Raw genomic sequence first — 10635 nt, 5'->3', positions numbered from 1 at the left:
TGTACATTTGTAATGACACCAATATCACTGTGCATAGATTTAATCTCGGTTTTTCTTCTCAATTCTCTTGCTCTGTCTCCTGGAACAAGTTTCTTCTTCCCATCTGCTATCCCCAACAAACCACCCAGGAAGGGGTAGGCAGGAGAAATTATTCCAATAAGAGCAACACTTGACATTTAACAAGGTTAAGGATAGAGAGCTGTTGACATCAGTGTGAGCTGGTATTTATTTTGGAGAGAGAGAGAAAAGGAGAGCAAACAGTTACCGAGTACCTGCTATATGCAAAGCCCTGTTCCAGGCATCGACTAGTAAGTATATTGTGTAATTTAAGCCTTCAAATAGCCACAGGAAGTAGGTATTGTTTAAAAAGGAGACAATAGGCCCAAAATGGAGTAAGTTATGCTAGACCCTACATCAGTAAACCAATATTTAATACTTAACCTAATTGCAGTTTCAGTTTCCCAGGAATCTAACATTTTAAAATATACATATATATATTTCAGAGAAGGGAGAGGTAGAGAGAGCTAGAAACTTCAAACAATGATAGAGAATCATTGACCGGCTGCCTCCTGCACACGCCACACTGGGAATTGAGCCCACAACTCAGACATGTGCCCTGACTGGGAATCAAACCATGACCTCCTGGTTCATAGGTCCATGCTCAACCACTGACCCACACCTGGGGGGCAAGACTCCAACTTTCAACATGGAATGACCTGGTCAGCCCTACTGAGATAATCTACCCAACAGATACCTTTGGTTCCTCTTAGGAGGATAGCCTTCCTTGAAACAATGCACTCTTTGCTAATAATTTCCCTTTTTCCTGCCCCTTTTGCACCTTTAAAAACTTTTCATTTTCTATAGCTCTACAGAACTCCTTTCTATTTGCTAGATGGGATGCTGCCTGATTCACGAATCTTTCAGTAGAGCCAATTAGATCTCTAAAATTTATTTGGTTGAATTTTTGTCATTCAACAGTATTCTCACTTTCTGGTGAGGAAAAAAAAAAGACAATTTAAAGTCACAAAGCAGGTGACAGAGCAGTGATTTGAAACCAAGACTGACTATAAAATCCATGTTCTTTCTACTACACCTTGCTGCCTTTAAACTTTTTTTTAAAATATATTTTATTGATTTTTTACAGAGAGGAAGGGAGAGAGATAGAGAGTTAGAAACATCGATGAGAGAGAAACATCGATCAGCTGCCTCCTGCACATCCCCCACTGGGGAAATGCCTGCAACCCAGGTACATGTCCTTGACCGGAATCGAACCTGGGACCTTTCAGTCCGCAGGCCGACGCTCTATCCGCTGAGCCAAACCGGCTTTGGCTGCCTTTAAACTTTTTGAAGTCCTTTCAAAAACTGCATTTTCTTTATATATATGTATATATATATTCATCTATATTGATTTCAGAGAGGAAGTGAAAGGGAGATAGGAACATCAATGCTGAGAGAGAGAATCATTGATTGGCTGCCCCCTGCACGCCACCTACTGGGGATGGTGCCCGCAACCCGAGCATATGTCCTTGGCCAGAATCAAACCCGGGACTCTTTAGTCTGCAGGCTAATACTCCATCCACTGAGCCAAACCGGTGAGGGCGAAAAACTGCATTTTCTAATTTTCAAATACATTCTCCAGCAGGCTACCTCGGGTTTCTTAAATTAGTGAGCTCAAGTGTTCTAAAGAGCAGAAAGAGAGCAAGCTCGTATTTGGCAGCCTTTTTTTAAGCCATTGCTTGAATCATAGTTGCTAATGTCCCTTGACCAAAGCAAGTCATGAACAGCCCAGAATCAGTGTGGGAGGGGACTGCACAAGGTCAGAGATACAAAGAGGAGTGAAAAAAAACAAACAAACTGGGGCAATAGGCCCATGGAAGGTGGGCTGCATATTAAACTAGGCTTAGAGTTTCCAGGCCAGGGTTGGATTGAAGGATAAGGCTGCCAGCAAGTACGGCGTTTTGTGAGAAAACTATGGGCTGCAGCTGAGAAGGACAGGACATGAGATCAGGAAGTCTTTATGGGAGAAAATGATAATTAATTCTGGAACCCCTTTCAACGTGTGTGGGAGGTGCTCCCAAATCAACAAGCAATTCTGACACACTCTACCAATAGTGTCAGATCCCACAGGTTAAGAGCTCAGTTCTACCAACTGGTGCTTCCCTTCAGATGCCAATCTCAAGTCCCGGTTATCACCTGGCATTCACAGAGCTGAGAAAAACATTTTACTTACCAGATTTCTGGCTTATTGTAAAAAAATATAATATTACAAAAATACATAATTAAAAATAAAAATATAATTCATGGAAGAGATGCATACGTCAAGGTATAGAGAAGGGGTATGGAGCTTCTAAGCCAGTGGTTCTCAACCTTCCTAATGCCGCGACCATTTAATACAGTTCCTCATGTTGTGGTGACCCCCAACCATAAAATTATTTTCGTTGCTACTTCATAACTGTAATGTTGCTACTGTTATGAATCATAATGTAAATATCTGATATGCAGGATGTATTTAGGCGACCCCTGTGAAAGGATCGTTCGACCGCCAAAGGGGTCGCGACCCACAGGTTGAGAACCACTGTTCTAAGCCTTCTGAGAGCACCACTCTCCCCATATATCCATGTGTTCACCTATCCCCAATTACAGCTTTTTGGAATCTCCTGGGTTGCCCAGGAAGCCTAAAGCCAAAAACTAAATTAAAAAAAAAAAAAGACAAACCTCCTTCCCATAAAACTAAACAAAAAAACACACCAAAAGCTAAGTGCCCGCAGGACTCTGTTTGGCAGGATATGCAATATTCTTTCTGGAAGAGGATATCTTCATCCTAGGCCTCAAAAGCAATAACCAGTACACAAATATAACTAGGAACTCAAGGAAGCTAGACTTTCATGAGGGAGAACCAGCACAGAAATAGGGATTAGAAACAGTCTGGCAGACTTCAGATACTGGAACTCTCACACAGTGACCGTAAAACAATTATGCTAACTGGGTTTAAATCTATATTGAAGATACCTGCAAAGAATAATAAACTACAGCAATGAAAATGAACTAAGTGGAACTTTTAGAAATAAAAAAAAACACTAATAAAAATTCCAACAACATTGGATGGATTTAATAGATTAGTCACAGATGAAAAGAAATTAATGAAATATTGCCCAGCCAGTGTGGCTCAATGGTTGAGCATTGACCTATGAACCAGGAGCCCGGGTTTTGGGATCAGTCCCCAGTGAGGGGCATGCAGGAGGCAGCTTATCCATGATTCTCTCTCTCTCCTTCTCCCTTCCTCTCTGAAATAAAAACAAATATATATTTTTTAAACAAAGAAATGTTGAAACCTTACTAGGTTTGATAGATTCTGACATTTTTCTATTACATTGTATTCTATCCTTTTTTAAAAAAATATATATTTTATTGATTTTTTACAGAGAGGAAGGAAGAGAGATAGAGTCAGAAACATCGATGAGAGAGAAACATCGATCAGCCGCCCCCTGCACATCCCCCACTGGGGACCCGCCCGCAACCCAGGCACATGCCCCCGACCGGAATTGAACCCGGGACCCTTCAGTCCGCAGGCCGACGCTCCATCCACTGAGCCAAACCGGTTTCGGCTGTATTCTATCTTAATTTTGAAATTCTTAGATGGTTGAGAACCAAGAAACTAATTTTACCCGCCCATGCTGTCTTTTTTCAATATAATTTAAACTGATGATTGCTCCATTTAATGTAACAGTGCAGGGAAAAAAATTTTAAAGCTTTTATTATAAAACAAAGTTGAGGATTCAGATATATACATCTGACAAATCCCTTAGGTCAGTGGTTCTCAACCTTGGCTGCACATTAGAATCACCTGGGAATCTTTTTAAAATCCTGATTTCTGGGCCTCATCCTCTGGAAATTCTGTTTCTTTGTTACTAATGTTGTGGCTCCACCCTATAACAAAAAACAGAATTTCCGGAGGATGAGGCCCAGAAATCAGGATTTTAAAAAGATTCCCAGGTGATTCTAATGTGCAGCCAAGGTTGAGAACCACTGCCTTAGGTGCTGGCGTTGCTAGAATAAACCAAATGCAGCTGATTTCATTAATGTCTCCCCTGTGGCTTTTTCACTCTTGGGCAGAAAGAGGAATTTGACCAGGAAGAAGGCAGGGCTAGGTTTCCTGGGAGCCTGTCTGGGGGGATCAATCTCTCACTGAACAACCTGAAGCTGAGGTGTCTTGAAAATGCGCAGATATTTGCCTGCTGATGAGGGAAAAGGAATGAAGGCAAGAGAAAACCATTTTGTTCAGGGAATTTTTAAATAGTTCTAGATGCCTGGTGTTGGGGTACCTGGTAAAGCAGTGGTTCTCAACCTTCCTAATGCCGCGACCCTTTAATACGGTTCCTCATGTTGTGGTGACCCCCAATTTCACTGTTACAAATTGAACGTAATTAAAGCATAGTGATTAATCACAAAAGCAATATGTAATTATATATGTGTTTCCCGATGGTCTTAGGCGACCCCTGTGAAAGGGTCGTTTGACCCCCAAAGGGGTCGCGACCCACAGGTTGAGAACCGCCGTTAAAGGCTAAGATGTGGTGAGGATGAAAGGGATAGTGAGTAGAGCTTGATAAAGGTGTGCTTGTTAAGCTTGGCCAAGGACTTTAATATTTTTTGTTTTAACTGTGGTTAGAAAAACAAAAAAAAACATACCTAACATAAAATTTACCATCTTGACCATTTAAGTGAACAGTTCAATAGGATTAAGAACATTCATATTCTTGTATTCATTTTTTTTTCTGTGAACACCACTAAAGGTCAATACTTTTAAATAAATCATATTGTTGTGAACTAAGGATTCTGACACTATCCTATAAACAAATGAGATTAATGGAATTATTGATTCCGGAAGATTTAGGAGATGAGGTGGGGGAGGTAGTAGGAGGTAGGGGATGGAGGCTAAAATTACTGGGAGGGATTGCAGGGCTCCTCAAACTACCGCCCGCGGGCCACACGCAAATACAATTATTGTATTTGTTCCCGTTTTGTTTTTTTACTTCAAAATAAGATATGTGCAGTGTGCATAGGAATTGGTCTGAGGGACAGTGAACTGGCCCCCTGTTGAAAAAGTTTGAGGACCCCTGGATTATATAGGATTTCAAGGCTTGTGGGGTGTTGTGGGTGGGGATGCTTGTGGCTTGGTCAGAGGGGTTTTTTTTTGTTTTTTTTCAGGAGGGGAAGTTAGAGAAGGGAACTCGATACATCCAAGCCTGCATGGGCCAGCGTTCCAGAGGCTGCACACTTGAAGCTAATCGGCCACCTCCAGCCTGGATAGAATCTGTTAAACCCCTACAGTTGAAAAAAATTTCTTTGATTGGTTGCAAAAATGGAACAATTTGATTTCACACTGGAACCATAGTCCCTCTGGGAACCACTTAGCAAAATTCACTCAAAAAAACCCCCCAAAAACTAAAACACAACACCACCACCCCACAAAACTATATATCAATGTATGAGAAACGTATAGAAAAATATACAAATACGTGTACGGCTACATGGATGTTCACAAAGCGAACATACCCCACGCACCAGCACCCATATCAACAAGTAGAACATTACCAATAAGTACCTCCGGAGTTACACTTATTTAATCCTACTAACAATCTTGTGACGTAGATTATATTACTATATCCATTTTATTATTCCTTTTTCTTTTTTTACTTTTCACTTTTTTTTTTTAACTGACCTGGAATCGAACCCTCAATCTTTGGGTATACGGCACGATGCTCCAACCAACTGAAACCCCCAGCCAGGGCTACTGTCTCCATTTAAAATACGAGGAAACTGAAGCACAGACAGGGCTCAAGGCTTAAATACTGTTGACGAGCATTTGGACCTGGATCTGCCCATTCCAAATCCAATGCTCTGGGGAAGAAACAGGTTTACAGGTGAGATGGAGAGTTCAGTTTTGAACGCGGTTGAGTGGGCGCCTCCTTCCACGGAAACTTAATTCCGGGCACCGGAGCCACGGAAACCACGGTAACCCGAAGCCCGCAGCCCGGCCTTCCGCGCCCCCGCCGGTGGAGCGCAGCCACCCAGCGAGCCGTTTCACCACATTAGAGGGCGCTGTTGCCGCTGCAGTCGCGGGAGTGCCTTTCTGTTGTCGCGATGTTTCCGGGGCCCGAGAAACGCAGAGGTCAAAGGTCACGTCGACGGCGCGCCCCGCCCCATTTCATACGCCTAAGTTCTCGCGCGAGTTGCACTTCCGCCCTTTTGGCTCTCTGAGCAGCACCATGGCGGTGGGCAAGAACAAGCGCCTTACGAAAGGCGGCAAAAAGGGAGCCAAGAAGAAAGTGTAAGTGGCGACTGTCGTGGCTCTCCACTCTTTGGGGTTCTGCTAGAGTCGGCGGGAGGGATCTGGGTCGCGGCGTGGGCCGGATGGCGAGGATGCCGGTCGGATTGAGCTGGCTGTGCCGGGTTGGTAAACTCCGAACCGCGGCCTGGCAGATGTGGGTGCTGCGTCGCGGCGGGCCGGCTGCTTTTCCCCCGGCCGTCTGGGCCTGTGCGCACCCCTTTGAGCCCGGTGGCCGCCGCGACTCGGGCTGACGTGTTCCGTATTGTGGGCACACGGGCCGCCTAGGTTCCACAGGTAATGGATTCCACTCCAAGAGCCGGAGTTGAGGAAGGCACTCTTGTCCACCCAGGATCCCCACCGCTCCTCTGATTGGGCCGGGTGGAACCTGGGCCCTCCAGGGGGGCTTTTTAAAAGAGCCTGGGTTACCAGTAGGTGTCTTCCTGCACCAGTCAATCTGGGAGACGTGCCTGTGCTTTGGGGGCAGTGCCGCCTGCGTGGTGGCGGGACCGATAGGGTGGGAAGTGTACATTGGTGGCTTAGAGACCAACACTGCGCAGGGCTCGATTGACACATGCGCCCTTCACCTCCCTGTGGGAGGGATAGAACCGTCCACTGCAGTGTTTACAGGCTAGTTAGCCTTTTAAAATCATTGGAATGAGGAAAGCAGAAAAGTCAAGAATTATGTATGATTTGCGATAAAACTTTCCCCCCCCCCCCCCCAAATCCAGGGTTGATCCATTTTCTAAGAAAGATTGGTATGATGTGAAAGCACCAGCTATGTTCAATATAAGAAACATTGGAAAAACACTGGTTACGAGAACTCAAGGAACCAGTGAGTATCTTATTCTTGGTTTGGACTTTTTAAAATTGGTCTGTAGGTCCTGTGGTGGGAGGAGGCTTTATAAAGAAATGTCAACCCTTGTTTGCAGCTTTGGCCCCTGTTGTGCTTATTTTTGGGACACCACTTGTAGAAGCAAATTTTAGAATTTTGCATGGGTAGTTTTGAGCTTTTAATGGGCCCTGTCAATAAGTCATTGGTGTCCTTGTGGATTTGGTTAGCAAAAGTTAAGGTCTTTATATCGTTTACCATTAACTTTGTGAGCTCAACTTTCTGCATGAACCTTACCTTTGTTGGCTTGACTGCTTCTGTGGTTTGTAACGTTAATAAGACAATTGATTCTTGTTTTATAGAAATTGCATCTGATGGTCTCAAGGGTCGTGTTTTTGAAGTGAGCCTAGCTGATCTGCAGAATGATGAAGTTGCATTTAGAAAATTCAAGCTAATTACTGAGGATGTTCAGGGCAAAAACTGCCTGACTAATTTCCATGGCATGGACCTTACCCGGGACAAAATGTGCTCGATGGTCAAGAAGTGGCAGGTGAGAACAAAAGTTCCTCAGAGTCATGGTGTCATTACAGCAAGGAGCGTATCATACAGTTGAGGTTTAAATTTCACTTTAAAACCTTGATATTTTCTTGCTTAAACAATTTTGAAAGAATTTGGCACTTGAATTTGAGCAACAGCAGTGAGTAAGCCATGACCCTCCTATTTATTTAAATTGAGTTCAACATACAACATTAGGTTAGTGTGGGGTTTTATGCTGCACAAATTAGTGGCTCATTGAGGAACGTCTAGATTTCAGGTTTTTAGTTTTGCCTGTGTTCGGAATGTCTTTGGACCTCAAAACCTAGTGGATTTTAAAGTAGAGGGTGGTTTGGACTAGTCCTGATTACCTCTGGCCATACATTATAGCATAAGAGTAGCATCGCCTCTGGTGTGGAGTTGAAATCTTGGCTCCATTTCCCAGTTGTGTTCTCTTTTGCCAAGTAACTTAAAGCCTTCTAAGCCTTAGTTTCTTTATCTCTAAAATATACGTAAGAGTGTCTTCCCATGGAGTTAGGATGAATTCCACATTTTTAGTACAGAGCTTGACACACAAAAGCATTGATTCAGATGCCTCTGGCTAACCAGTTTGGGGATATTTTGTATAAGGGAATGAATGATGACAAAATGTTTTGGTCTCATGATACATACTGATTATACCATTAACGTTTATTTTTGACATTTTTCTGAGGTTATATGGCTGCATTTCTGGGAATGTTTTAAGGTCCTTTTGCTATCATGGTAATATTTATTTTTTTAAAACCAAGGTGTAAACTTTACAAAATGCAGAGGAGGGGATTCAGTTTTTGTTTTTGTTTTTTAAATTTAGGCAGTAATATTACTAATGGATTTTTACATTGTGTTTTAGCAGAGAAATTGAATATTTAATCCTCAGCATGGTTTTAGTTTGGAACAGGACATTTAAAAGTATATATATGCATTTAGTGTTAATAATATTTTACTTATTTGGAACACTTTAAAGATGTTACAAATAAGTGTAGATATCTATATTGTAGAATCTCTCATAGAACTTATTTTCCTCTTGTGTTGCAGAGTTGTACAGCTGAGTTGAGGGGAAGAATGTTAAAGGCTGTCATGTATTTGTAGAAAGTGTGGGGGTGGGTGCTGTTGCCAGTAATGGTGCGGATAGAGAGGAAAGAGGAGGGAGGGCTGTTGAGAGGACTTATTTAACTGGATATGAAGGATAGTAAGAAATTGGGTAAGTTCACTTCAAGGAAGTTAATTCTGGAAATTTTGTGTGTTTATATTGTGATGAACACTTGACCTTCCAGCTTTTTTACAGAAAAATTTGAGGGATAAAAGTTGATCACAATAAAGCCTATATATCTGACAATATCTTTTTTTCACTAGACCATGATTGAAGCTCATGTCGATGTCAAGACTACCGATGGTTATTTGCTTCGTCTCTTCTGTGTTGGTTTTACTAAAAAGCGCAACAATCAGATTCGGAAGACCTCTTATGCTCAGCATCAGCAGGTTCGCCAAATCCGGAAGAAGATGATGGAAATCATGACCCGAGAGGTGCAGACAAATGATTTGAAAGAAGTGGTCAATAAATTGTAAGTTTCTTTTTCATCACACAACACAACCCTGAATCTCTGATTAACCCAAAGATGAAGGAAAGCATATATGACAAGGTGGAATCAAACCGGTGTTTCTGTCTGTAAAACAATCTAGCTACATCCCTTGAAATGAAAGCATGCTAAGTGCTCTGTAAATGTGATTTGGTTTCTTTATCCTTTTTTGGATGAAGCTATTTTATGGCAATTAGTAAGCCTTGGAGCACAGAAATGCTTGTCTTAGAAAATACACTGAATAGACAAAACCCTCCACAACCAGAAATGTATGGGAATAAGTGATGACAAAATGTTTCGGTCCCAAATGATGTCCAGTGATAAAACTTAAACATTTTTCTGATGTTCCCATGCAGTTGGCTAAGAGGGTGTAATGAAAAAGGCATAAGGCTTGGACTCAGAAGGCTCAAATGTGGATTAACTAAGGGGAGAGGGGCTCCATGTAGATTGATTCTAATCTATTGTTACTGGTTTGCAGGATTCCAGACAGCATTGGAAAAGACATAGAAAAGGCTTGCCAATCTATTTATCCGCTCCATGATGTCTTTGTTAGAAAAGTCAAAATGCTGAAGAAGCCCAAGTTTGAATGTAAGTAAAACACTGGATCCCTGAAAAAAATTTATGTGGCCAAATAGCATTTTTTGTTGTTTGTTTTTTTGGGGTGGCAAGATAATGGCTTTTTTCTATCATGCCTATACAGTATTGAAGGACCGGTTTCAAGATATGGTATGCTATAACAATTTTCTTCTTCCTTTTAGTGGGAAAACTCATGGAGCTTCATGGTGAAGGTAGCAGTTCTGGAAAAGCTACTGGGGATGAGACAGGTGCTAAAGTTGAACGAGCTGATGGATATGAGCCTCCAGTCCAAGAATCTGTTTAAAATTCAGACATTTAATGACAATTAAAAAAACCTATTTGTGATATTTTATTTCTGATCATTTAAAAAAATAATCTGGTGAATTATGCTCTGAATTGATAGTAATGTGAACTTTTCTGTGCTGTTGTGTGGATTTTACCTATTTCCCTAATTAGCTGAGAAAGGATAGTGATTATCTGGAGGTGTTAGAGATGGCTAATAAAAGAACATTTTTTAAAGTTTTTTTACAGAGAGGAAGAGAGAGGGATAGAGAATTAGAAACATCGATGAGAGAGAAACATTGATCAGCTGCTTCCTGCACACCTCCTACTGGGGATGTGCCTGCAACCAAGGTACATGCCCTTGACCGGAATCGAACCTGGGACCTTTCAGTCCGCAGGCCGACGCTCTATCCACTGAGCCAAACCAGTTAGGGCGAAAACCATTTCTGAACATAGTTTTAAGTTTTGAT

General features: G+C 42.1%; 1 protein-coding gene across 1 annotated transcript; it reads left to right on the top strand.

Moving 5' to 3' along the window:
- The first annotated feature begins 6213 nt into the window (after nucleotides 1–6213).
- RPS3A (ribosomal protein S3A) lies at nucleotides 6214–10279 on the top strand. Its single transcript, XM_081090940.1, has 6 exons — nucleotides 6214–6328; nucleotides 7057–7160; nucleotides 7520–7707; nucleotides 9084–9292; nucleotides 9786–9895; nucleotides 10066–10279. Exons 1-6 carry the CDS (start codon nucleotides 6267–6269, stop codon nucleotides 10185–10187), a joined length of 795 nt encoding a protein of 264 aa, XP_080947066.1. The 5' UTR covers nucleotides 6214–6266; the 3' UTR covers nucleotides 10188–10279.
- Nucleotides 10280–10635: the final 356 nt, after the last annotated feature.

Source organism: Myotis nattereri, assembly GCF_964212035.1.
Source record: "Myotis nattereri genome assembly, chromosome: 5".
NCBI lineage: Eukaryota > Metazoa > Chordata > Mammalia > Chiroptera > Vespertilionidae > Myotis > Myotis nattereri.
The sequence above is the reverse complement of the archived record's forward strand: the minus strand, read 5'-3'. Positions and strand labels throughout refer to the sequence as shown.

Coding starts and splice junctions, on each gene's coding strand:
- RPS3A (XM_081090940.1), top strand. CDS start 6,267: ATGGCGGTGGGCAAGAACAAGCGCCTTACGAAAGGCGGCAAAAAGGGA. Junction 7,161..7,519: donor TACGAGAACTCAAGGAACCA/GTGAGTATCTTA, acceptor CTTGTTTTATAG/AAATTGCATCTGATGGTCTC. Junction 7,708..9,083: donor CGATGGTCAAGAAGTGGCAG/GTGAGAACAAAA, acceptor TTTTTTCACTAG/ACCATGATTGAAGCTCATGT.